The 27,994-nt window shown below is 43.9% G+C and overlaps 3 protein-coding genes across 5 annotated transcripts in view; 2 read left to right on the plus strand and 1 right to left on the minus strand.

Annotated features, from left to right (window-relative positions):
- The window catches only part of napab (N-ethylmaleimide-sensitive factor attachment protein, alpha b), a 14,567-nt gene extending 7,166 nt beyond the window's left edge, over positions 1-7,401 (plus strand). For both annotated transcript variants that reach the window (XM_078245874.1, XM_078245875.1), the window contains 3 exons: positions 1,337-1,405; positions 5,948-5,998; positions 6,156-7,401. In XM_078245874.1, the coding sequence (XP_078102000.1) occupies positions 1,337-1,405; positions 5,948-5,998; positions 6,156-6,257 (222 nt within the window). In that variant the 3' untranslated portion in view covers positions 6,258-7,401. The remainder of the gene's footprint in view (positions 1-1,336; positions 1,406-5,947; positions 5,999-6,155) is intronic.
- A 216-nt stretch (positions 7,402-7,617) lies between these two features.
- On the plus strand, positions 7,618-16,556 carry b3gnt2l (UDP-GlcNAc:betaGal beta-1,3-N-acetylglucosaminyltransferase 2, like). Of its 2 annotated transcripts, none has more exons than XM_078245872.1 (2): positions 7,618-8,439; positions 12,028-16,556. In XM_078245872.1, the coding sequence occupies exon 2, from the start codon at positions 12,107-12,109 to the stop codon at positions 13,424-13,426; it is 1,320 nt and encodes a 439-aa protein (XP_078101998.1). In that variant the 5' UTR covers positions 7,618-8,439; positions 12,028-12,106; the 3' UTR covers positions 13,427-16,556. The 2 variants fall into 2 exon arrangements, with proteins under 2 accessions (XP_078101998.1, XP_078101999.1); XM_078245873.1 differs by lacking the exon at positions 7,618-8,439 and adding an exon at positions 8,710-9,248.
- A 2-nt stretch (positions 16,557-16,558) lies between these two features.
- Positions 16,559-27,841, minus strand: bckdha (branched chain keto acid dehydrogenase E1 subunit alpha). The gene is made up of 8 exons (XM_078245871.1): positions 27,530-27,841; positions 25,154-25,330; positions 24,968-25,054; positions 24,778-24,886; positions 23,859-24,020; positions 23,516-23,722; positions 23,279-23,420; positions 16,559-17,533 (listed from the first exon to the last, which is right to left on the minus strand). Exons 1-8 carry the CDS (start codon positions 27,641-27,643, stop codon positions 17,191-17,193), a joined length of 1,341 nt encoding a protein of 446 aa, XP_078101997.1. The 5' UTR covers positions 27,644-27,841; the 3' UTR covers positions 16,559-17,190.
- Between the last annotated feature and the right edge of the window lie 153 nt (positions 27,842-27,994).

Raw genomic sequence — 27,994 nt, forward strand, 5'->3', positions numbered from 1 at the left:
TAACGTTCTAGAAACAGTGGCGTAAAGTAGGGCTGCACAATATGAGGAAAATATGCGCTAATATTGAACATCGCGGTAACAATATTACGCGTGATAAATAAACCGATATTAAAGTGTGCTGCACTTCTGCTGCTTGTGAAACAGAATGACAGCCACATTTTAAATTGTAGTTTTCTACTGATATTTTCTTTCAACTAACAAGAAAATCTGTTTTCCGCGATATGCCTTTCACGATGTGTTTAGTTTGCACCAGTTGATATTGTGATGATGATTAAAAAAACGATATTGTGCAGCCCTAGAGTAAAGCCTGCACTGTACGCTCCAGCTGATGATAATACATACCGTAATAGAGGAATGGAGGTTATTGTCTACCGGCGGTCCCTGGGGACGCCGACATGGCTGCCTCTTCCTAGAGAACAGCGGTGCACAGTGCTCCAAAGGTCCAGGGAGAAGAGCAGGCGGGCGGGCGTCAGTTCTCTGCAGAGCACCGGAACGAAAACACCGACGCATCACCTACCGTATGATGACCACCCAAAGCACAAGATTCACCCTCAGTAGTTTCTGTGACCTGAGAAATTCTTTCAAAGTACCAATGTTTAGAAGTTCAAAAATACACCGCTACCGAAAGGATCGCCCCACCGAGAGGAAATGTCACACTACGCCACGCCACTGGCCTACCTGTGTAAAACAAATACAACTTCTCACCGCGGTGTCACCTGCCGGCACGGTACGACCATCTGTTGGGGAAATCCTCCGTGTGTCCCCAAAAAAAAAAAGGGTACCAAAACCTTACTCCAATTACTCTTCCCCGCGTATTCTTAAATTGGTTTTACACCGATCCTACACAATAATCAATGAGACGATAGTACTATTTCGAACGAGTAGGTTTTCATTAATCTAGCATGAGAGTTACAGATCTGCAGATCTGTGGGATCACAAAGCAGAGACTAAGTTTCCCTAGCAACAGACAAATAGTCAGAGCCGGTCCACGGATCTCTTCCACCGAGTGAGCCCCGTTCTATCCTTTTCTCTAAACTCTTATCCCCCTCGCTCTGGGGCGTTGTCTTCTTGTCCCGCACCGGGACTATTATCTTCTCACGACACACGCCAGGGTCGGGGCTGTCAGTGTTTCTATCATTCACTAAATCGCTCTGAGAGTGATCCCAACAATATCGTTCGCCACTATCGTCGTTATAGCTGGGACGTGGACTCTGTCATCCACCTGAGTTTAAATGATTTGTAAGACTATATATTTAAAGTTATAGTTATCGTTCTTGGCATGGACGGCCCTTAACACAAGCTTCTTTTTTCTAACAACCATCCTCTTGTCACCCAGCTTGCTGTGCAGAAGTATGAGGAGATGTTTCCCGCCTTTTCAGACTCTCGAGAATGCAAGCTGGTGAAGGTAGGCTTCGGTGTTATTTTGGCTCTAAAATCCACGTACAAACGACAATCTCTGTTGTTTTCAGTCCAAACTGTTGATGATTTGCTAACTTCTACACTTCTACACAATTTTTGTGTAGAAGTTTTTTTTTAAAGTTCAGAAATTGCAGCATCTTTCCAAAAGTCAATGAGTAATTGTGTTAAATAATTGTGATTATGATTAATTTTTTTTCCATAATCGAGCAGCCCTAGACTAGATTAAACTGTATTGTCATTGTGCAGAGTACAAGTACAAAGACAACAAAATGCAGTTTGCATCTAACCAAAAGTGCCAAAAAGCAGAAAGGTGCAATGGGATATACAAAGTATAGACAGGTGGTGCATAGGCAGGACAAGAAATATATTGCAGTGTTATAAGAGCAGAATAAATACGGCTATTAATATGAACATGTACAGATATGTGCAATGTAGTAGCAGTGACATTATAATAGTAGTAAGAATAATATAGATATATGTACGGTGGCCCTGAGAGGCCACAACACGCAATAATAAGACAACACATGCAAATAGCCCACACCACAACGGAAGTGTTTCCAGGGGACACCTTTAAGTGATGCACACGTGCCTCAACCATTGGCGTTTCCGGTACATAGACAGACGAACAACAGGACAATTTTAACAATTTTCGCCATTTTATTCATCACTAAATTCACTTCTCACGTTTTAGGCGAGAAATGAACTCGTTAGATTTGGAATGTAGGCAGTCTTGCGAAAATCGTTGCCGAATTGACAATTTGCTTCAAAGTTTTCGGAATTGAGTAGCTCCATAAAGTGACGCGACAGCCAGCTAGCGCCTGCCGGGGCCGCTAGCTCATCGCTCAGACAGTCATGCTCAGAGACCCCGCTCTAAGCTGGAGGTCTCTCAGACCGCTCTCGTTGATGGATCGTTTGTTTAAATATCACAACACATGTCCATCCTAAGATCAACGGGAACCTGTGGTTAGCTGCTTTTTCGGAGTTAAACTCCACAAGCTCTTGCAGGCTTAACAACCTCGCTGGCCGGCCATCTCTCACACACACACACACACACACACACACACACACACACACACACACACACACACACACTTCTCTTTGGGAGACTTGTTTAAATTATGACTATATACATTATATTAAACAATACAATTAAAGCTTAATTTTTCAATATTATTGCAATAGTTGTAACATTGTGAGGTTTTCTTGTCCGGAGATTGTTATTTTAATACAAAGTGTTTATATTGTTGTGGTTTATATTTCTAGCTGGTATTTCGGAGCACTGCAGGTAGCCTCTGTGCTGGGGGGTGTTGCGCAAAACCAGCAAGAACACATCGTCTCAAACTGTTAACAGCGTTTTCTGTGCTTGTGACACCACCACAAGTGACAAGTAACAACCACACAAGTCCGTTCTTTGCATCTTGAGATTGAGAAACGCCCGTGGCATTTCTCAATCTCAAGCATGCAAAGAACTTATTGAGAACTTATTGAGCTTTATTTGTATTGTTTAGCTCAAACACCCCTAACTTATTCAAAAGAGTGGAACGCGATCCCGACTATTAGTGTATTAGTTTAAGTCAGTTTAAATTATAAAAAAGAAGTAGGCCTATGCACTGGCGTGTCCTAGGTGTCCCTATTAGTGTTATGTGGAATTATCATGTCTATATTATTGTAGTGCACTGTATATGCCTAGGGACAACAGATGGAAATTAGCAATTCAAATTATAAAGGTTGGTGTCTCCCCTTTAGTCTACATAACATGTCATAGCATGTTACCACTTTATGTACAACTGTTCATTTATCATACAGACTGAAACTCAACTTCTAATAAATCAGAAAACAAACACACCAAAAAAAAGTATGAACTAAATACCAAATCTAATATATATAATATATGTATATAGTCCATGTCATAATTTAAACAAGTCTCCCGAAGAGAAACGTAGTCAAAAATTGTTTGCATTTCCGAACCTTAGGAAATGGACAGCTGCCGACACGAACACGCACGCCTATTAACTCCATAATTTAACTGTAAAGTAGACTTTCAACTCAGGACAGCGCCACTTCTCACAAATACAGATAGGATTGGAGATGAAAAGTTTAACTGACACGTAACCGCGATCAGCTTCGTGGGAAATTAAGAATCAATGCCACCAACATAACCAATCACACTATGACAGACTCTCCACTTAGCACCAACTGCAATGTTTAATAGTCGGGATCGCGTTCCACTCTTTTGAATAAGTTAGGGGTGTTTGAGCTAAACAATACAAATAAAGCTCAATAAGTTCTTTGCATGCTTGAGATTGAGAAATGCCACGGGCGTTTCTCAATCTCAAGATGCAAAGAACGGACTTGTGTGGTTGTTACTTGTCACTTGTGGTGGTGTCACAAGCACAGAAAACGCTGTTAACAGTTTGAGACGATGTGTTCTTGCTGGTTTTGTGCAACACCCCCCAGCACAGAGGCTATACCTGCAGTGCTCCGAAATACCAGCTAGAAATATAAACCACAACAATATAAACACTTTGTATTAAAATAACAATCTCCGGACAAGAAAACCTCACAATGTTACAACTATTGCAATAATATTGAAAAATTAAGCTTTAATTGTATTGTTTAATATAATGTATATAGTCTATGTCATAATTTAAACAAGTCTCCCAAAGAGGTGTGTGTGTGTGTGTGTGTGTGTGTGTGTGTGTGTGTGTGTGTGTGTGTGTGTGTGTGTGTGTGTGTGTGTGTGTGTGTGTGTGTGTGTGTGTGTGTGTGTGAGAGAGAGAGACGGCCGGCCGGCGAGGTTGTGTTGTGGAAGTTTCTGCTGCAGCAGGGGTAGAGTTTTCAAAGTTTAGTGAATGAAACAAATAAGACAGTCCGAGAACTAAACCAAGTTAGGGTTTTGTATTTTATTAAGATATATTTTCAAATATAGGAAGAATAACAGATTCACAAAAAGCACAAACAGCTCAGTGAGTACAGATTCTTCAAATGAGTGAAGGGAACACTGAGCTTAAATGCACATTGGGGAAAGGGGAGTGACAATTCACACATGATCTGACTGAAACAGGACTTTACATTTTCTCACAGGCAGCATAAAGATAAGGTCAGAAGATTAAAGCCAAACACGCACATAAAGATACAGATCCTGCCAGATACTTTTCTAAATTGCAGAAAGCGTCATAAAACCACTTCATCTAATCTCCTGTCCCCCACTTTCACAACTGGGGTCACATTCCCCGTACATCGTAACTGACAAGGGAGGAACGGATCTGGGAAGCAAGATGGTTTACAGTGGCCTTGTAGTTTATCAGTTCAAACAAAGGGCCTACGCGTCGTCTTCCAGACTCTCTGTCTCAGCAGTTAAGCAGGATCGAATCAACATGATAAAATAGGATAAACTGTCTTTCAATAATGCAGAGAAAAGGCTATGTGCTAATGAAAACATAAGAATTAAAAAGAACAGTGCTTAAATGTAATTTTTGCCATTACGGTTGTTAAGCCTGCAAGAGCTTGTGGAGTTTAACTCCGAAAAAGCAGCTAACCACAGGTTCCCGTTGATCTTAGGATGGACATGTGTTGTGATATTTAAACAAACGATCCATCAACGAGAGCGGTCTGAGAGACCTCCAGCTTAGAGCGGGGTCTCTGAGCATGACTGTCTGAGCGATGAGCTAGCGGCCCCGGCAGGCGCTAGCTGGCTGTCGCGTCACTTTATGGAGCTTCTCAATTCCGAAAATTGTCAATTCGGCAACGATTTTCGCAAGACTGCCTATATTCCAAATCTAACGAGTTCATTTCTCGCCTAAAACGTACACGGAAGTGAATTTAGTGATGAATAAAAGGGCGAAAATTGTTAAAATTGTCCTGTTGTTCGTCTGTCTATGTACCGGAAACGCCAATGGTTGAGGCACGTGTGCATCACTTAAAAGTGTCCCCTGGAAACACTTCCGTTGTGGTGTGGGCTATTTGCATGTGTTGTCTTATTGTTGCGTGTTGTGGTTTATTTGCATGCGTTGTCTTATTATTGCGTGCTGTGGCCTCTCAGGGCCACCGTATATATGCAGTGTATTAGCAGAATATATAATAAGAAAAACAGAATAAATATGGATATTCTGTATGAACCATATAGACATATGTATAGCTATGTGCAGTGTGGTAACATTATAAGAGTAGTAAGAATAAGTGTATGTGCAGGATGAATAGTATGAAGAGCAGTAGAATGTCAGTTGTTGTCAGTGCACCACAGTGATAGGTGCTGGACCTCCTTCCTGTAGGCCGTCTCATCGTTGTTGCTGACCAATCACCGTAGTGTCGTCTGCAAACTTGACGATGGTGTTAGAGCCACGTACAGGTGTGCAGTCGTAGGTGAAGGGGGAGTAGAGGAGAGGGCTCAGCACACATCCCTGTGGCAGACAGTGTATTATAGTCTGTAGTTTTCACATCTCAGTTGTTTTCTTCACCCCCACGGTGTATTTCTGTCTGTAGGCAGCCTTTCTAATGTTAAAAAAAATGATTGCTTTTATCCAACCAGAAACTTCTAGATGCTTATGAAGAACAGAACGTGGATGCCTATACTGACTCGGTGAGTTTTTTTTTTTTTTTTTTCAGCAGAATAAACAAGTTTCTGCAGCAGTAGATTATACAAAAAAAAAAAAATCCTGGACTGACACTAGTGTCCTACAGTGTTTCCGGCTGTATATGATGTAATATTTAATATTGGGTAACTGCTCATTTCTCAGGTGAAGGAATTCGACACCATTTCACGGTTGGACCAGTGGCTCACCACCATGCTTCTCCGCATCAAGAAAACCATCCAGGACGAGGAGAGCGACCTGCGCTGACTCCCTCCCCCACTCCCCCCCTTCCTGCTCCGGACAAGTCTCAAGCACTCTACAGCCGACTTGCATCCTTCTTCTTTTTGCCTTGAGCGTCTCCCCTCTATCCTAGCATCAATCTTAATTGTTTGACCATTAGGCCCTTATATTTCCTCTCAGATGCTGCGTTTCTTTGCCACCATCTGCAGTATTTGTTCTTGCCTTTTTAATCCGCTCAGCTCAGTGCTCCAAAAATGGTCCTTACAGGTATGAACACTATTTTCCCCCGTGTGCATGCCGCACACAGTATGTTAGTTGTATATCGTTATGATCCAGGTGTTGGCCCAATATCGGTTAAAGTATTCGTAATGGGCTGCAATACCTAATACTCATACCAGCACCCTTGTATAATAAAGTTTTTATTTTCTTTTTCTTGTTATAAAATGGATGAGAGGATGCCAATTTACTCACTTTGATCAACAAAGTGTTTTCCAGAATGTGCTTCAGAATTGACTGACCAAAATGCCAATATAGACTAAAGCACACACACCCGCACACACACATTGGCTTTTGGTACTTTTGGATGCTCGAGTGTGTCAGGGCACCTGTAATTAAACAGCAGTTCATGTCAGCTGCAGGGCTTCTCTCCAAGCAGAGAGGCCCAGCGACAGTTTCTGAGGTTATTCCACGGCAAATACCCACTTTGCCTTAAACTGCAAAGTTCTCAGGACGCAAACACCTAGATTTGATGAAAAAAAGAAATCATGCTTTTAGAAGTGTTATCAATTAATTTGCTAATTGTTTCTGTCATTTCCATTTAATGTGCTTTTATTTCACAAACAAAGGTGAAAGAAGCTCATCACTTTTGTGAACATTTGCATGGTTTGGTAAGCATGAGAAAACTAGAGCGGCCGTTTTCCAGTGTATAGGAGTTATTTCTTACTTTCTTTTGGAAAGTCTTATTTGGTTTTTTTTCTGTCATAACTAACCAGGCTGAAAAAAAAGGCCTGCATGACATGCAATACATTGAATAAAAGCTTTACTGAGCTTTACTGATCTGAACACTGTGCTCATGTACCCTCCGGTGATTTGTCATGAGACATATTTACTTAAATAATGTGTACATCAGTGATGTTTCCTGTCAAACGTTTGAATAAACCTGTCTCAGACATCCTGGGCGCGGCCTCCACGTACCTGCAGACCCGCACCAATTCCATTATCAATGTATTTGTATATAAATTAGAATCCAAGTGAAATGTAATCCTGTCAGTTCCTACTAAATTTATAAAAACTGATGTTGGTTCTTGTGAATTATTGCGGAACATTTGTGCAGACGGACTTGAATTTCAGTATATAAATGTAGCCTAAATACAGAGGCTTGCTCAAGTATTCATACCCCTTGAACTTTTCCACATTTTGATACATTGCAATCACAAATGTAAATGCATTTCATTGGGATTTTATGTGATAGACCAACACAAAGTGGCGCATTATTGTGAAGTGAAAGGAAACTGATACATGGTTTTCAACTTTTTTTTTACAAATAAAAAAGCTGAAAAGTGTGGCATGCAAAAGTATTCAGCCCCCTTTACCCCTAAATAAAATCCAGTGCAACCAATTGCCTTCAGAATTCACCTAATTAGTAAATAAAGTCCACATGTGTGTAATCTAATCTCAGTATAAATATAGCTGTTCTGTGAAGCCCAAAGAACATACCAGAGATTTGCTATTTTGTCTCTAGATGTGCAAAGCTGGTAGAGACATACCCCCAAAAGACTTGCAGCTGTAATTGAAGTGAAAGGTTCTACAAAGTATTGACTCTGGTGGGCTGAATACTTTTGCACGCCACACTTTTAAGTTTTATATTTGTAAAAGAAAAAAAATTGAAAACCATATAATTTTCCTTCCACTTCACAATTATGCGACGCTTTGTGTTGGTCACATAACATCCCAATAAAATACATTTACGTTTGTGGTTGTAACGTGACAAAATGTGGAAAAGTATGTATATGTACAAAAAGCCGTCGACAGAGATGATTACCTAGTGCGCGCGCGAGAGCGGCACAGAGAGACTAGTGGCAGCTGTTGAGAGGCTAGCATAGCCTACTGTCACTGTTAACTCAAGCTCATTCCACTTATGAAAGGAGAGAAGGCACCTGCGTCCGTGACACACCTAGGCTATGTGGAGCTGCGCTGGACCTAGCTTCAGGTAACCTAACCGGTCACTTCTCTTTATTCATTTTGAAAAACAACGGGACCACGGCGCACGTGGACACTTGCTGGGCAACCTCGCTTCTTTCTTATTTTGTTGACGAAAACGGAACACGGTGACGCGGTTAATTCGCACCGGACCCGGTGTGCTGGTTGTCATGCGGCATTCCCGCGCCGCTTTTAGTAACTTCAGTGGTGTAGTTGATACGCAGGGAGGCTATTACGCAGTATACCCAGAAACCTCCAGGATTTACAATTTAAAATATATATTTTAAATTGTCATCTGTGTTTTTCTTCTTCACATAGGCTAAAGCAGTAGAAGCTCCTCAATTCAAGCTCCTCCATTCCAGAAGGCTATAGGCTACTACCCGGGTCATTTGGATCTTAAATGCGCTGCCGCGGGCTCGCAGTGCCGCTGCGCCCAAAGGTTTTTACACCTGGTTGAAACTTGAAGCCCAGCGGCAAGCGAAGCGCAAACCGCGTTTGTATTAAAGCTCCTTTCTTGTTGCAACGCCCTGTGTTAATATGGTAGGACACCGCTTTATCTTCAGCCGAACAAACAAACCATCAAAGAAAAGTGTGGGGTTGAAAACTCAAATGATGCAGTTGTTGTGCACCTGTCGGTAGGATCTGAACGGCTGGATATGTTGTTTTTCTGCCGCTTCAGACTTGCTTCTGCTTGTGGGCATTGATCCTGAGTTTAGGGAAGTAGACAACTTCCAACTTCGAATACTGGACCAAATGTAAAGATTTTTGTTCACATCAGTCTACAAATGCATGGGGAAATGGGGCCCATGTTTAAAAAAGGTAGGTACCCTTTAAGCTTTTTTTTAAATTGATCAATTCCTGTCTATTATCAATTTGTCAATTGACACCTGCTGGAGGGTTTTTGACATAGTGCAGCAGTATAGTCTATGTTTTCACCTGGGGGGGAAAAATAGCGTTGTATTTCTGTGAGAATAAGTAGGCCTACTTTTGTTACTGTTACTAATTTGGTCGCATAATTAATTTATGAAATAACTGAATTAACAGTCCTTAATTGATGATCTGATAAGTGTGAATGAATACATAAAGTCCTAGTGATTTGATGATTTGTCAATGGGTGAGCAACAGGAATTCATGATAGGCCTCCATCTTGCATTGAATCACGAGTCATGCTTTGGTTAAACAATACAGAACTATCCTAGGCCTATATGATTTGTACCATTTATTAAAAAGTGTTAGGCTACCTTCTCTTTTTTTTTTTTAACTCCAGGTTAACCTGCGACCATGCATCCTCATATGGGGACATTACATTTTGGGTTTGCTGCACCTTTTTATATTTCATTCGGCCTAACCAGAGGAGTTGTAGAACACCTGTTGTCCTAGCACGTACACACCTTTTGTACCATTGGGTGTAGCAAAAGCACAATACACAACCAGTTAGACAAATTAGTGTAAAAACAAGATGGTGGCCATTTCAACCCACACATTCTACAGCCGATCCCAACACAAAAGTATATTATAAAAGTATATATAAGTATATTATTTTTTTTTTTAAACACACTTTATTAAAGGTGCTCTAAGCGATGTTGGGTGACGTCACTTCTTGTTGACGTTCAAAGTATTGTCAAACAAAACGGAGGCTAGCTCGCCCCTCCCTCCTCCTCATCCCATCCCCTCCCCCTCCCTTCCACGCACTAACCCCCCCAACCCCCACCCCCAAATCCTTCTTGTCGGTTATTGGCTGGAACACTGTTTGTTATGTTTGGTGGTGCAGGTTGGCGCAGTTGGTTTTTGTTGCCGTTTGTGGAGCCTGGGCTGTCTACAGAGACTGCGTTTCTTTTACAGTGTGTTCCGGGGACAGGCAGCTAGCAGATAGTGAGGAGATGTTTGCTGTATGTGACAAAAAATGTTGCAGCCTAAAAAACGCTTGACATCGCTTAGAGCACCTTTAAACAACCATATATAACAAACAGGCAGTAGCCTTCTCATCTAATTGCATTTAAGCATTGACTATTCAATTCAACATTCACAGCTTTATATCGTCATGTAGTTTAACTGCAGACATACACCTTTTCCCTTTTTACAGTATTTCAGAGACTCAATTATTAGAGTTATAGTCAAATAATGGTGCCTTCTAGGGTGAGTGAATCTTCACTGGTCTCACGATTCGATTACGATTATCCTGTCAACGATTCAAATCAATTCCATATCACGATGCGTCACCTCCTCAATATTATTATATATTACTTCCTACGGTTTTCATCAACAAATTAAAGCAGTCACATATATCTGAACCCTCCATTTATGTATCTGCTCTTAAAAAAGACACTTCCTGAATGTAGCAGAGTCTGAACACAACAGACAAAAGGCAGAAACAACGAAAGCAGCGACCAGAGAATCAACAAGTACCATCAGTAGGCAATAATCGATTATGGTCTGTCACTGCGTCGATGCAGAATCGTCCAGGTCTGCATCGTGATGTATCGATGCAATGATTCATTTCAACACCCTTAGTATGTAAGGGTAATACTGGGTTTGGATTAATGAATATATTTCCCCATCAAATGTTACGGTTGAAAGTTGTTTGTTTATGCTTAATAGCGTTTGTAGTTTGATGTGGCAAACACATTTGACAGATTTTAGCAATAGTAACAAGCTACAAAAGGTAAAGCGATAAAGATGATGTTCCCCCTGATTCAGCAGAATCTGATCAGCTGAGCAGTAGTTTGGATCAACATTCCCAAATAGCTAGCTGCATTAAAAATGCATAGCAACAAAAGCTTGGGTTCCTGGAGGTTAAAGGTTTCAACCGGGGTCTTTTGTAACTCAGTGTGCTTAAAGTCTCGGCAGGTTGATACAATTTTACGAATAGGCCTCTAGGTTGCCATCCGTAATGGCCTGTAACTTGGTAACCATTTCCATTTCATTTTTCCAACTTATGCTTAAATTCATACACCTCAGGTGTGTTCAGAATGTATTGTGAGGCTGTTTAATCAGGAAGCCCCCTCAGGACTCACTGTAACTGCTTGTTATTTGTACAAAGCTGGTTTGCTCCTAATTAAACACCTGGGAGAATGGTGTATTCAGGTGCGTCCCATCAGAGTATAGCTGCAGGCTACCTTTTTGCAAGACCACATAACTTGCGGCAAATTCAGACACCACCGTGACATTTAACTGTAACTTTACATATCGGTACTAAAAGCGGCTCTGTTTTCTCCAGGAAGTGCCATGGGTTTGAGATGTTTATGCTCACCTAATACTGAAAACTATGCAACCTTGAAATGAGATTGTTTATAAGGCATGTCAGTGTTGATTATGTGCCTCTCTCAGCATTTAAAAATGTACTAAATGTCAAAGGACGAGAATAAAAAAGCAGCCAAACTCATTTACTTTTAATATATGTGTATTATTTCAAACTAAAAAAAGAAAATAATCTGTGGTTTGACAAAACAATGTGAACATCTGGCAGTATAACTCACATTTTGCATTTAATGCTATACTTATTGAAGCTAAATGTAAATTTCTATTGAGGTTCAAGGCTGTGAAGTTTGCAATGTGTTGCTTTACATGAAGATGTCGTATCATTTATTTCTGTTGGCAGGTACACCCAGTGTGTCGCCTGTTGACAGAGACTGTGTAATGTGGAGACGATAACACGCCAGCTCCCAGGGCCATCTCCCATGAAAGATGATGCATTTCTAGGAACGGCACAACGCACAGCCTGGTGTACTCCCCTCAAGCCAATGAGACATATTAAAACCTTAAGTGCCATGGTTGTCCTGGTCACTTTGTTCCTGATCTACTTCTACTCGACGCTCCACCTGGAGACGGCCTACAGCCGCAGGGCTGAACCCGGCGAGCTCCTGAAGCATCCCAACCGGCAGGTTCAAGACAGCGATGTGAAGACACCATCCTCCACCACACCTCACCCTGATGTGTCCATCTCTGATATCTTCAGACAGACCATCCCTCACAACGGCGCGTACTGGAACCGCCTGCTGTACTCTGTCCTCAGGAATCTGGACAAGGGAGAAGATCCTTTCAGACATGACACCAATTGGTCTGGCTGCAGGGAGACGAATCAAGAGCTTCTGCAGAACAACGTGCACGACTTTGCCTCCTACCCCGTCTTATTACAGGACTTTTTGCAGGGCATGAAGTGCAGGAGCCCTCCAGTCCTGCTCAATCAACCCAACAAGTGCATCTCTGGCGACGGGAAAGGAGACAACCAGACCTTCCTGCTTTTTGCTATCAAGTCAACCCCTGGAAACTTTGAGCGGAGGCAGGCGGTGCGGGAGACCTGGGGGCGAGAAGGGACACATCAGAGTGGGCTGCGAGTGCGCACTGTGTTTCTGCTGGGTAGCCCCCTGCCGGACGACCCCCACCTCACACCACTGCTGTCATTTGAAGCAAGCCACTTTAAGGACCTGGTGCAGTGGGACTTCCATGACTCGCTGTTGAACCTGACACTCAAAATGAACATGTTCCTCCAGTGGATGCTGAAAACCTGCCCTAACGTTTCCTTCGTCTTTAGCGGGGACGACGATGTATTTGTGAACACACCGGCGGTACTCGGCTACCTGCAGTCTCTGGAGCCTTCCAAGGCCTCTCGGTTGTATGTTGGACATGTCATAAGCACAGCAACTCCCCTCAGGGACCCTACAAGCAAGTACTACATTCCCCTGAGCTTCTATGACGGCCCATACCCTGCGTATGCCGGCGGGGGCGGTTTTCTGATCTCTGGAGCGTTGCTGCAACCCCTACATTCAGTTTCACGCGTCATTCCTTTTTTCCCCATCGACGACGTCTACACTGGGATGTGCATTAAGGCTGTGGGGATTTCTCCTGAGGCAAACGATGGCTTTCAGACATTTGACATCAAGGAGGAGGATCGTGAGAACCTGTGTATACATAAGAGTCTTCTTCTGATTCACCGGCGCTCCCCACAGCAGACCAAGAAGCTGTGGAAGGGCATTCACAGCCCCTTGTTGACTTGTTGAATAGGACTGGGGCCCGTTTCAGGAAGGAGGTTTAACAAACTCTAAGTCTAACCCTGATCTCTGAGTTGATCTCTGAGATGGGAAACTCTGAGTTTTCCGTTCCAGAACAGCTGATTTGAGGTGGTTCAATCAACTCAGAGTAGGTTCACTCAGAGTTAAGCACGTGCACCACCACAATAAAAAGGCAGCATGAATGGAGCCATGATACTACAATTCACCATGGCAACAACCACAAACAAATTGGTCAGCGGAAATACTCATGCTCACGTACAGCGCGTTTGAATATATATTTTGTTTAAAAAAAGCAACACGGCTGCCGCTGCAAAATAGCGAGAATTGGTGTGGGAGAAAATTGCTGCTTGAGTCAATGTGTAAGCTCTAATATCGTTTGTACAACTCAAAACACTATAAATCGGCTTGTGCGACTGTGCCACAGGGTGTCCCCCAGGGGTCAGTGCTTGGTCCTCTCCTCTTCATTATATACCTCCTTCCTGTGGGCAAAATCATGAGACGCCACAAAATACACTTCCACTGCTATGCGGACAACACCCAGCTCTACCGCTCCACTAAACCTTCATCTCCCCTTCCTCCCACCTTACTTAGCAACTGTCTTCAAGACATTCAAAACTGGATGAACACAAACTTTCTGAAACTTAATGGCAATAAGACAGAAGTTCTGCCCATCAGCTCCAAATCCACTCTTTCAAAACAGCAATACTTCCACATTACCACAGATGAGATCTTGGTCCCTCTGTCAACTCAAGTCAAAAGCCTTGGTGTCATTCTGAACAGTTCCCTTTCATTCGAATCCCAGATTAAAGCGATTACCCGGACTTCGTTCTTTCACCTCCGCAACATCTCCAGGCTCAGACCCTCACTGTCACAATCCAGCACTCAAACCCTTATTCATGCCCTCATCACGTCGCGTCTGGACTACTGCAACTCCCTTCTCACCGGTATCCCTTCTAAGCTTACAATCAGACTCCAACTCGTTCAGAACTCTGCTGCTAGAATCCTCACTGGTACCAGATCATCTGAACACATCACACCTATCCTTGTCAATCTACACTGGCTCCCTGTGCAGTACCGTATTGAATTTAAGACCCTCCTCATTACCTACAAAGCACTCCATAATCTCACACCCAGCTACATTACTGACCTCCTACCAGGCTATGTCCCTTCTCGCTCCCTCCGCTCTTCCTCGACTGGCCTCCTCTCCACCATGTGGGCCAGGGCCTTCAGCTGTTCTGCACCAAGACTCTGGAATGCCCTCCCCTCCCGCATTCGACAGTCACCTCATTTAAAAAAATGTTAAAGACCTATCTTTTTAAGAAAGCTTTTAATCTTTAACTCTTCATAGTACTGCATCGCCATAGAAACGGCGGAATGGTAGTCGGCTACACCTATAATTTCATTTAAGTGCAATCCTGCAGGCGAAAAAGTAAACTACCACTAATCCCATTCTGAGGTTGCAGCACCATCATTAACAGAATTATGATTTACAATCATTTATTTCTTTTTAACATCTCTTACTGGTTTGTGTCCAGGGAACTCTACAAAAACGTTTAAAACACGTTTCAGAGCGAGTCACACTCTTCTGACGGCACTTTGCAACAGTGGCTTTACTAATATGCTCCGCATCACCAATGTTGTAAAGAAAACTGCCGTTTGCAAAAAAACGTCATGCGACACAAAGAATGTGCTGGGATGAAGAGCATGTCCACGATGGGTGACGTTAGTGATAGGAGGACGGCTAAGGTTATGTACATATCTGATGGACTGTGAAGAAAAACGATACCGCTCAAATAGGTAGTTATCTGGAAATGAAAATGCATCTATAGTCGAGGCCTCAATATCATCTCCCGACGTATGTTTAACTAATGAAGTAACACGGCTTCTTCATCAACCGGATCGTTGACAAAAGGAAATGCCATGTTCGGAACAAAAACATTTTATAGTCTGCCTAACACGGTTAATAAACCAACCCTGTTTTTTTTTTTTATTCATGCAGATAGCAAACTGCGCTAAAATGCGCCTGATGCAGACTGAATGAATGAGGAAATGGAAGAGCGCTGTCAGAGGGAGGAGACTGAGAGAAACTCGAGGTTTATTGAAGAAAACCTGCTGTCACTACCTGATGTGAGTCGAGTGCAGACGTGTTTCGCATGCATCACTTTGCGACAGATGCAGATCTGTTAGCCACAGAATAATGACATAGGTACATTACATAGCAGTAATTTATTTAGCATAAGGCATCACATTTTCACGGCATGATCCCTGATGTCAGTTCTAGATTGGAGGCTGAAGTAGCCTACACGAATCTGCTAACGAGAGACTTCTGTAATGTCAATATAATGAAACTGGACCTACATAACGAAGTTCGTTCACCGCTGCCTACAAGTTAGCAATCAAACACAACAAAGGCCGTCACTTGAATGGTGTTTTGTGCTAACGTTACCAATCAAACAATCATAGATAGCTATAACGTTTTTGAAATGATTTCCATCTTCTGTTATTGTTTGTAATGAGAAAAGTTTAATATTTTATGGATTTCACAATGCAGCCGGATCCGGATCCCTTGGTGTTATGCCGTAAACCATTTAAATCTGAGCATGCGCAACTCACATCTGCACTCGACTCACATCTGGTAGTGACACCTGCTCCCGACCAGGTTAGGTACACAGGCTCAGTTACCATAGTAACCGACTCTGAGGTTAAGTTACCTCTCTTTCGGAAACAGAAAACCCAGAGTTTCCCTCGTCTCAGGGTTAACAAACTCAGAGTTTTCACTAAACCTGCTTTCTGAAACGGACCTCTGGTGAACAAAAGATGCAGGGATTTAAAAACAGAGGAAACTCTGGCTAAGTTTCCATCCACTTGTCAATCGAATTATCTGAAGTTCAGTAAAATAAAACTCATGCGAATAAAGCTGGTGAAAGTGTGTTTCCATCCAACGGCTTTAAAGCGAATAAAAACCTGTGTGTAATGACGTCACATGCTGTTTTGCGGTCAAATGGGTATATTGAATTGATTTGAGACATTCATTTTCGCGACACTGAAGCCATGGCGTATTTGCTTCCTTTATTGTCCCTTACACTATCACTTCAAATAAAAAGACCTGAACCAAAAATATTAAAGTGTCATAGTTTATTTTTTCACAAAACACCAAACATGAAACGTGTAGAGTTCTGGGATTTAGAATAGTGTGTAACAGCATTACAGCATACAAATCCATCTAAAATCTGGGTGTGTATACTAAAAACCATTCAAATAGTAGTTTTTTTTCTTCTTTTTCTTTAAACATAAGTTTGTCCGTCACCTAAATGATACACAAGGAAACGTTTTAAATGCCATGATCACTGGAGAGGACAGTTACAGGAGAGGGTACATAGACAACATGGGTACAATTCCACCGATTATTGCTCGATTTCTCAGTTTCCTTTGCATTCAAACTGCACCAGCTGTTTGTTTTTTTTGCCGCTCTGCAAAAAGAACAGTGGTAACCTTGAGAACAAGAGTGATTTAATATTCATTAAAGAGCTCTACTACGGACAGCAAATCTATTAACTTAAGGCACCAAACCCAGAGGTATGAAGGACAATATTTTTGAAAGCAAAATCTCTCTTCCTCAGTTGTGCAGAAAGAAATGACACACGTCATATCAAAACTATTTGTATGAATACAGTAAAAGGTTTTAGTCTCAATCGTCACCCACTCCCACATTTAGTCAGCAAATTGCAAGTGGTTCCACCCTGTGGATGCAGTTATTTATCGTACAGGTCGAGTGGGTAGTGCTCTTTGTACTGCTGCACGTGCCTCCACATGGATTCTCTCTGCTTGTTCAGACCGGGCGTCATCTCCTGGTACACGTCGGTAAACATCAGTTCTACGTTGGGCTTCAGGCGTTTCTCGGCCCTCTCGAATGCCTCCATCACCGTCTTGCGCGACTGCTTCCGCCAGCTCCTCTCGTCGTCCTCGCTCCACCAGCCGCGGGTGGTCATGTAGTGTCTCAGCCGGGAGATGGGATGGTCCTGCTTGTCCCAGTAGTTCACCTCGTCCACCGAGCGGTATGCCGAGCTGTCGTCACTGGTGCTGTGGTGTCCGATTCTGAGGAATACAAATAATGATCTTTTCAACTTCTATCGACTACCCATACTACATCATTTTAGGGGTGAGTACATTTTAAACAATTCTTCAAAAACAAAATCTCATCGTCATCGTGTTGTTACAAATTGCAACCCATTCAAATCCTGCCACCTCATCCTCTTTATTAAGTAATAATAAACATCAACTCCTAATTTTAAAACATGAATACTATTAAAATCAAAATTTCCACAAAGTTAAGGAAACATGCTAAGTTGAAATACTATCTTCTCTGACAACAACAGACCGGCCAGCCTGTACGCATTTTGCGTAGTAGAAACGCATTTTGACATCAAAATATGGTGATACGATTTGTCACTTTAAACTACGCAAAAATCAGGTGACTGCTTCGAGTTCACTCGCTGACGGTTGACGTGCAGTAGCCGTCTCAGTTTTGGATTTCGTTACAAAAGGTCTTGTATTTTTTTTGCCTTTCCTAGGATTAAGTTCATACCGCAACAAAATGAACTGTTACTAATGTAGGCTAATTAAAAACTGACTGAAGGCCGTAGCTGGACGCACCGGAGGACCGAGACACAAAGTAAACACGCCTCTCTGACCGGTACCGGGGGGTTAACGGTTCAACTGAGCGGAGGATGTGCAGAACATGTCGGGTGTCGGAACCTGGCTGGCCGCTCAGCACCTTCAGACAAAGCTCAAGCTAAGAGGCTAATGGCTTATTATCTGAAAAGATTGGATCTGTGAGCGCATTAATCTGCTCGGTGTGCGTCTTATAACAAAGAGAGCGAGCAGCCGCCGGACTCTAACATCTGTTGATCCGTGCAGGACTTCACTGTGAGCGGACGATGTGACCGGCACGTAAGGTTAAAGGTTATCTGCTACTGTAGCAGGTATTCATGCACGACTGTTGTTGGTGATTTCCAAGACTTACCGGGGACCATCACCTTATCGTGGTGGAGAGGTTTGTGTGTCCCTATGAACCTGAGGGCTGTGTTGTCTGGAGCTTTGTGCTCCTGGTAGGGTCTCCCAAGGCAAAGTGGTCTCAAGTGAGGGGCCAGACAAAGAATGGTTCAAAAACCCTATGAGTGACCGAGGTAGAGATGGAGTGACCCTGCCCGGAGGAAGCCCGGGGCCCCCTTCTGGAGCCAGGCCCAGATGGAGGGCTCGTCAGCGAGCGTCTGGTGGCCGGGTTTGCCACGGAGCCCGGTCGGGCACAGCCCGAAAAAGCTACGTGGCACCTATCTCTCCATCCCATGGGCCCACCACCTGTGGGAGGAACCGCTGGGGTCGGGTGCGCTGCCATACGGGTGGCAGTGAAGGTCAGGGGCCTCGACGGACCAGACCTGGACAGCAGACGCTGGCTCTGGGGACGTGGAATGTCACCTCTCTGTGGGGGAAGGAGCCGGAACTTGTGCGGGAGGTGGAGCGCTACCGGTTAGCTCTGGTGGGGCTTACCTCTACGCACAGTCTCGGTTCTGGAACCATACTCCTGGATAGGGGTTGGACTCTTTTCTTCTCCGGAGTTGCACAGGGTGTGAGGCGCCGGGCGGGTGTGGGGATACTCAGCAAGCCCCCGGCTGAGCGCCGCTACGTTGGAGTTTAACCCGGTGGACGAGTGTCGCCTCCCTACGCCTGCGGGTTGTGGGGAGGAAAACTCTGACTGTTGTTTGTGCATATGCACCAAACAAGAGTTCAGAGTATTCGGCCTTCTTGGAGACCTTGAGTGGAGTCCTGCATGGGGCTCCAGTCGGGGACTCCATAGTTCTGCTGGGGGACTTCAACGCGCACGTGGGCAATGATGGAGACACATGGAGAGGCGTGATTGGGAGGAACGGCCTCCCTGATCTAAACCAGAGTGGTTGTTTGTTGTTGGACTTCTGTGCTAGTCATGGACTGTCTATAACGAACACCATGTTCGAACATAGGGATGCTCATAAGTGTACTTGGTACCAGAGCACCTTAGGCCAAAGGTCAATGATCGATTTTATAATCGTTTCATCTGATCTGAGGCCGTATGTTTTGGACACTCGGGTGAAGAGAGGGGCGGAGCTGTCAACCGATCACCATCTGGTGGTGAGTTGGGTCAAGGGGGTGGGGGGAAGACTCTGGACAGACCTGGTAAGCCCAAACGGGTAGTGCGCGTAAATTGGGAACGTCTGGAGGAGGCCCCTGTCCGACAGACTTTCAACTCACACCTCCGGCGGAGCTTTTCGTGCATCCCTGTGGAGGCTGGGGGGCATTGAACCCGAGTGGACAATGTTCAAAGTTTCCATTGCTGAAGCTGCGGTGAGGAGCTGTGGTCTTAGGTGCCTCAAGGGGCGGTAACCCACGAACACCGTGGTGGACACCGGTGGTCAGGGAAGCCGTCCGACTGAAGGAGGAGTCTTTCCGGGATATGTTATCCCAGAGGACTCCGGAGGCAGTTGCAAAGTGCACCGAAGGGCTGCAGCCTCTACCGTGAAAGAGGCAAAGCAGCGGGTGTGGGAGAAGTTCGGAGAAGACATGGAGAAGGACTTTCGGTCGGCACCAAGGTGCTTCTGGAAAACCGTTCGCCACCTCAGGAGGGGGGAAGCGGAGAACCATCCAAGCTGTGTACAGTAAGGATGGGACGCTGTTGACCTCAACTGAGGAGGTAATAGAGCGGTGGAAGGAGCACTTTGAGGAACTCCTAAATCCGACTAATACGCCCTCTATGGTAGAGGCAGAGCTGGAGGATGAGGGGGGATTGGCATCAATTTCCCTGGTGGAGGTTGCTGAGGTAGTTAAACAACTCCACAGTGGCAAAGCCCCAGGAATTGATGAGATCCGTCCAGAAATGCTTAAAGCTCTGGGTGTGGAGGGGTTGTCTTGGTTGACACGCCTCTTCAACATTGCGTGGAAGTCTGGGACGGTGCCTAAGGAGTGGCAGACCGGGGTGGTGGTTCCCCTTTTTAAAAAAGGGGGGACCAGAGGGTGTGTGCCAATTACAGGGGTATCACACTTCTCAGCCTCCCCGGTAAAGTCTACTCCAAGGTGCTGGAAAGGAGGGTTCGGTCGATAGTCGAATCTCAGGTTGAAGAGGAACAATGCGGATTCCGTCCCTGGTCGTGGGAACAACGGACCAGATCTTTACTCTCGCAAGGATCCTGGAGGGAGCCTGGGAGTATGCCCAACCAGTCTACATGTGTTTTGTGGATCTGGAGAAGGCGTATGACCGGGTGCCCCGGGAGATACTGTGGGAGGTGCTGCGGGAGTACGGGGTGAGGGGGGTCCCTTCTCAGGGCCATCCAATCTCTGTACGACCAAAGCGAGAGCTGTGTCCGGGTTCTCGGCAGTAAGTCGGACTCGTTTCAGGTGAGAGTTGGCCTCCGCCAGGGCTGCGCTTTGTCACCAATCCTGTTTGTAGTATTTATGGACAGGATATCGAGGCGTAGTCGGGGTGGAGAGGGGTTGCAGTTCGGTGGGCTGGGGATCTCATCGCTGCTTTTTGCAGATGATGTGGTCCTGATGGCATCATCGGCCTGTGACCTTCAGCACTCACTGGATCGGTTCGCAGCCGAGTGTGAAGCGGCTGGGATGAGGATCAGCACCTCTAAATCGGAGGCCATGGTTCTCAGCAGGAAACCGATGGAGTGCCTTCTCCAGGTAGGGAATGAGTCCTTACCCCAAGTGAAGGAGTTCAAGTACCTTGGGGTCTTGTTCGCGAGTGAGGGGACAATGGAGCGGGAGATTGGTCGGAGAATCGGCACAGCAGGTGCGGTATTACATTCAATTTATCGCACCGTTAGACGAAAAGAGAGCTGAGCCAGAAGGCAAAGCTCTCAATCTACCGGTCAGTTTTTTGTTCCTACCCTCACCTATGGTCATGAAGGCTGGGTCATGACCGAAAGAACAAGATCCAGGGTACAAGCGGCCGAAATGGGTTTCCTCAGGAGGGTAGCTGGCGTCTCCCTTAGAGATAGGGTGAGAAGCTCAGTTATCTGTGAGGAGCTCGGAGTAGAGCCGCTGCTCCTTTGCGTCGAAAGGAGCCAGTTGAGGTGGTTCGGGCATCTGGTAAGGATGCCCCCTGGGCGCCTCCCTAGGGAGGTGTTCCAGGCACGTCCAGCTGGGAGGAGGCCTCGGGGGAGACCCAGGACTAGGTGCAGGGATTATATCTCTAACCTGGCCTGGGAACGCCTCGGGATCCCCCAGTCGGAGCTGGTTAATGTGGCTCGGGAAAGGGAAGTTTGGGGTCCCCTGCTGGAGCTGCTACCCCTGCGACCCGACCCCGGATAAGCGGATTAAGATGGATGGATGGATAAGTAACCTGGGCTATGACTAATGACTACGTCCTAGGACCATGTGAAGTGATTGGTAAGCATGTGAACTAAATGACACACTATACTGATGCCCAACAATCCCAAATGACATCAGAGACAGCGGTAATGGCACTTTTTTTTTTTCCGCGTGTGTGCCGCCGTGTTCATGAAACAGAACTTCGACAATAAATCAGGAAGTTGCTACTCAAAGAAGTTTTTCAAGGTTGGCAGGTCTGCAACAATGCCAAAGCCAGTATTGTCTCCTTTGAAACATACTATTTAACTTTGGCAAAACAAAGGAGCCTGTTCAGCGGCTGTAGCCGAAAAATGATGACTGCGACCTGGGTACGGACCAGAGATGTTCACAAGTCATTTTTTTGGAAGTCCAAGTCGAGTCTCCAGGATTGCGAGACTAGCAACTAGCTAACACTGACATTGTGGAAAATTGGGTTCAGAGTTCTCAACCTGGCAACCCCCGTGAACTTCGAATCGGGGGGGAGGGGCCGAAAGTATTTTAAATTTGGACTACGGTAACCATTTTAAACACTGGCTGTCAGCATTACATATTGTAGCTTTGATATACATACAAGATATAATGCAGAGAGGGAAATGCAATAGATCAGTTCATGTATTTTAGTATAAATCACAGATCCCTTGACCATCTAATCTCCATCTTCCCAAACATCTCACTTTGCTAAGGGTCCATTCTGAATGAGATGTCCAACCTCTAGCTCACACAGTAGAGTGAGCAGCCCATGTGGTCTGAGTCCTTGGCAGCAGCCCGGGTTAGAATCCGACCCGGGGCCCTTTGCTACATGTCGCCCCCCCTCTCTTTCTCCCCTTTCCTGTCTTCCAGCTATCCTGTCAATTAAGGGCCATAAAAACCCAGAAATCTTAAAAAAAAATAAAAAACACCTTTCTTCAACTGCGTTCTCATCATTAACTAGTATTTAGTCGGTTGTTTTTGTGCTCTCTTCTGGCCACAAAGGGACCATTAATGGGAGGATTTACATGTTTCTTTTTTGTGTGCAAAATCTGATAAATTGCCTCGAGTGGACATCAGTTAGGGCTGAAGACTACAAGTTTGAAAACTGAAGAAATGTGGGTGTGGAGTCAGAAAGGGCAGAGCTCACCAGACCTCAGGCCACACTAGCATAAACACACCTGCATTTCTAACCAAACTGTCTGTAGTCAAAACTAAATATTTGTGTGTGTTAATAATGGCACAGTTAAATACACTGAAAGTTAAATGGTGGTCATTCTGTGCTTTAAAACAACTTTTAATATTGTACATCTGTTTTGTAATTTGTCAATTCTGCATTCACCTCAAACTAAAGAGGTTTGCCAATTTAAACAAATTTAAGTAGCAAAAATCAAACATTTCTAATAACCACAGTACAACGAGCTGTCAGCTTAAAAGTCGTTCTCAGTGAAAATGCAGAACGGTCAAAAATCCGTCAAACAAACTAACCTGTAGGTCATTGCCTCGATGAGGAAGGGCTGGTTCTCAGCCACAGCTCTGCGGCGCGCCTCCTTCGTAGCGTTGTACACGGCAAACACATCGTTACCGTCGACACGGATGGACAGCATGCCGTACCCCGGACCACGAGCAGCTGTTCAATCACAGGAAGAAGGAATCTTGTGTTCATAAGAGCTGCTGAGAATTCCTAATACACGTGTTTAAATACAGCAGAAAAACGCCTCTTACCAATGCCATCTCCCCTGTACTGCTCGTTGGTGGGGGTGGAGATGGCGTAGCCGTTGTTACGACAGAAGAATATCAGCGGGCACTCGAGCGTAGCAGAGAAGTTGAAGCCAGCGTGTGCGTCCCCTTCACTGGCCGCGCCCTCTCCGAAATAACAGATCACAGCCCGGTTCAGGTTTTCTCTCTTGAGGGCATATGCAGCTCCGGCCGCTGAAACAAACACACACACAAATAAAAATATATATTATATACACACACACACACACACACACACACACACTGTATTTACAGGTATATGTATGCACTTAGAGACTGGAGAGCTTTACACAGGTGTACAGCAGCTCACCCTGGGGAATCTGAGTGGCCAGAGGAGAGGAGATGGTGACAAAGTTCAGATCTTTGCTGCCGTAGTGCACGGGCATCTGCCGGCCCTTGCCCAGGTCATCGGCGTTGGCGTAGCACTGAGCCATGAACAGATCCAGAGGGAAACCCCGGTACATCAGCACTCCTGCAGGGCAGCACAGGAATTATAACACTGTTACTCACAAGATAAGAAACCCTGGGCAACTGATGGTTATTATTAACTCAATGGGCCTGCAGGAGGTATATTAGCCAAAAGGCTGGAGGGTAGGAATTAGTAAGGAGGTATATGTAATGGTCTATTTCTAGATGTATTTTTATATGAAAATATATATATATATATATATATATAACCATTAGTTTTTGCTGCTGTACGAAATGTGATCTACAAATAAAGACTGCCTTTCTGAGTTTTCTGAACGACAGAATGCTGACTGATGCAGTTGGACATGGGTGCGTTGCTGACTAAATGAAGCATTGTTTGCCTCAAATGTCACCAGTCACATGATTGTTGTGCACCAAAGCGATCACTGGCACACCTCTTTAGATAAAACTGCCTAACAAGCTTGGAGCAAAGCTTCCCTACAAAAAATAGTTGTAAAAATAAAATTTAAGGTAAGTCACTTGCTTTGATCACTATCATAACTTAAAAAGTAACCCCATTTCTAAAAGGGAATTATTTCAGGAAAAGCCACAGCATGCCATACATTTCTGAAAGAGTGTGTGTGTGTGTGTGTGTGTGTGTGTGTGTGTGTGTGTGTGTGTGTGTGTGTAATGGGAGGGGTTAGGATTTTGATTGCATAGCTTTGTTGGGAGGGGGTAAGGGGCTGGTTTTAGGATGTTTCAGAATGTTTAATTGTGCATTGTCCCTGTTTAAATTACATTACATGCTGTCTGAGTCTTACCAGCTTCTCTGTATTGACCGAAGACTATGTCGTTTGGGTCAAGAGCAGCAGCACTACCAATATGTGTCCCCTCCTCACCATAGTTGGTCATGTAGAAGGAGATGCGACCCTGTAACAGGGGAAAAAAATGACTTTTCAACATTGTTCAGCTGTGTCATTGTTACCTGGAAATGCAAGAGGAAACACTAACCTGTCTCTGGGACTCATAAAGAATGCGGTCCATGGTGTTCAGCAGAGTCATCTTCTGGTAAAAGTTCAAAACTGTCTCTTTGGAGAGCTGAGCAGGGAAGAAACATACAAAACCACCAACACATTAACTGAGTGGAGGTCACAGTGCCTCTTTCAATAACCAGGGAGGTAGGCAGGCGGACTCTACCTGAGGGTCTTGAGAGGGGTTGATGATGTTTCCCTGTCTGTCCATCACCCGATAAACTGGGATCCCAGAGATGACGTTGGGCTGGATGAAATCAAGCTGATCCACAAAGTCGGCTGAGGCTCCGGGGAACTGGGGCTTTTCCAGTGTTGAGTCAAAGGGCTGCTGCTGCTGCACAGCCTGGAAGATTCACGCTAAGCATTATGTTTTTTTAAAAACATCCGTGTGGGGGGGGCGCCCTGGTAGGTCACCTGGTAGAGCGTGCGCCCCATGTACAAAGGCTCAGTCCTTAGCACAGCGGTCCACGGTTTGATTCCGACCTGCAAGTCTTTCCCCTCTCTCTCCCTTTCCTGTCTACAACTGTCCTATCAATTAAAGGCCAAAACGGCCAAAAAATATTCTTAAAAAACATCCGTGTGACAAAGCAAAGCCCTCTCTAAAATAGACACCACACAAAGGGGATTCAGCTTCCTCTTAATGTCATATTACAAAAGGTGATTTTACTGGAATACGGCCCCATTTCCTGTTTGAAAAACTTCCTGCAATAGGTGTAAATCACAGATTGTGTTTATTGGGATTTATGATGTTTCAGCATTAAACAGGGGCTTTCATGGGATGTTATCTTAATGCCTCAGCAATACTGTTTGGTTTATGAAGCTGTACCCTGGCGCGGCCACATTTCTTGTATTTTTCTTTTAGCTCCAGTAGATTCATATGCAACACTCTTAATGACAGGGCAATTTTAGTATTCATGTTGGAATTCATATTTCTATATAGTGTAGGAGTACACAGGTTTGATTTAAATATTAAAATATAGTTTGACTCAAAATGTATTTATTATGCAAACCAGATAGCCGGAAAGTGCAGATATCCTGAATGATCACTAGAGGGAGACAAAGTAGTCAGTGAAAGGATCAATACTTAATACAGTGTTAAAATCATAGACTGTAAATACCCTTTACCCTTTGAATTTACAACTAAAAAATCTGCATTCAAATTACAAAAGTATTAGCATCAAAATATACTGTAATAATAAAGTACCGGAAGTAAAAGTATTTATTATGCAGAATGGTCCATTTCAGATTAATATCATATTACTGGATTATAATAAGTGATGCATTAACTGCTTCAATTTAATGTTGTAGCTGATAAAAGTGGGGCTTATTTTAACTACTGTATACACTGCCGGGTATCTTAATTCATAATAATATTCATCATTTATTACATCAATTTACATTTAGCGTTAATAATCTAAATCTTCAAACTATTAACTAAAGATATTAAATAAATGTAGTGGAGTAAAAACTACCACATTTGCCTCTGAAATGTAGAGGAGTAGAAGTACAACGTAGCATAAAATGGAAATACTTGAGTAAAATACAAGTAACATTAGCCTAAGTACTGTACTTGAGTAAATGTACTCGGTTACTTCCCACCACTGCTTATTACACCGTGACACTACAGTTATGACTGAACATACTGTCGTAGGAATATACAAGTAGCCTATTGATAGTGAAGTAAAACATGTTATCGTTATATTTGTAAACGATTTGCCATCATTATTTACACAATAAAAATATTAACTTTAGTGACACACATCTGGCATAGACAGCATATTGACAGAACACAACAAATAACACCAGAATATGCAATATATTTCATGGGAGTCGACAACAAAACTTAACGTGACTTTTGTTTAAGTAAAAAAGATATTTCGACTTTATTTATTTTTATTATTTATTTTTGTTGATATTTCGACTTTAACTTGAAGACGGAAGTTTTATCCTACGCCCCTTTGCTCGACCAATGGCAATACAACTAAGCTAAAGCTTTAGCCAGCTAGCTAGCTATTAGCTAACGTTACCTAGCTAAGCCTCAGTCACAACGTCCAACACAAGGTGCACTTACTAGTGCACCTTGAATTAAAAATTACTCATATATATTCACAAACATTGGGGCACCTACAATTTGACTTCATATACTGCGTTGGAGAATCGGTATATAATTAACGTAACTTAATTCTGCAAGGTTATCAACCAGCGTTAGCGTTAAGCTAGCTAGCTGGCTGGCTCACAACCCATCGCGACAACTGGAGAAGTCAAGCAACGCGTTCTTGTGAATCCTTGATGGGTCCTCAAAACCAACCAGCTCTAATCATAACCTAAACATAACAAGTTTAAACTTCATACCTACAGTTAACGTTAACTATTTTGTGGCTGAATACTTAACTTGACATCGTTAGTTTTGATATTAGGCCATAGTCAGACCACTTTTTCCAACAACCCTGTGGATGCTAAAGCGACCTTTCGTGTTACTAACACTAGCTACCTTATCTCTAACAGAACAATACAACAATGTTTCACTTTTTTATAAACTTACACCGACTCTGAAGGCTCTGTGTTGAAGCAGCCTCGATACCTTCAGTCCTGCCGTCTGACGAACAACATGGAAACATACTCCATACATTTTGTTCATACTCCTCACAGCCGCCATCAGGGCCGTCCACGGCTGATAGCTTGTCAGTAGTGTTAAAACTCCTCTGTAAATATGTAAGAATTATATGACAAAACTAGCTAGCTAACAATAACCCTTGGAGCGCTTTTCAGTCTTCAGCACTGATATTCACGCATCCACAATCACACTTGTCAGGCAGGTTGAATAGCTACAAACGGCAGTGTCGGGTCAACCACAATCATGATGACATCCGGTCCGCCTTCAAATTAAGAGTCAAAGTGACCAAAAGTACAAACAAACCTTTATTTAGCAAGGGGACCGCCGACTGTTGTAGAAAAAGTACTGAGACCTTTAACTTAAATAAAAGCTCTCTGTTACAAGTAAAAGTCA

This window comes from Sander vitreus, chromosome 3, assembly GCF_031162955.1.
Source record: "Sander vitreus isolate 19-12246 chromosome 3, sanVit1, whole genome shotgun sequence".
Classification (NCBI taxonomy): Eukaryota; Metazoa; Chordata; class Actinopteri; order Perciformes; family Percidae; genus Sander; species Sander vitreus.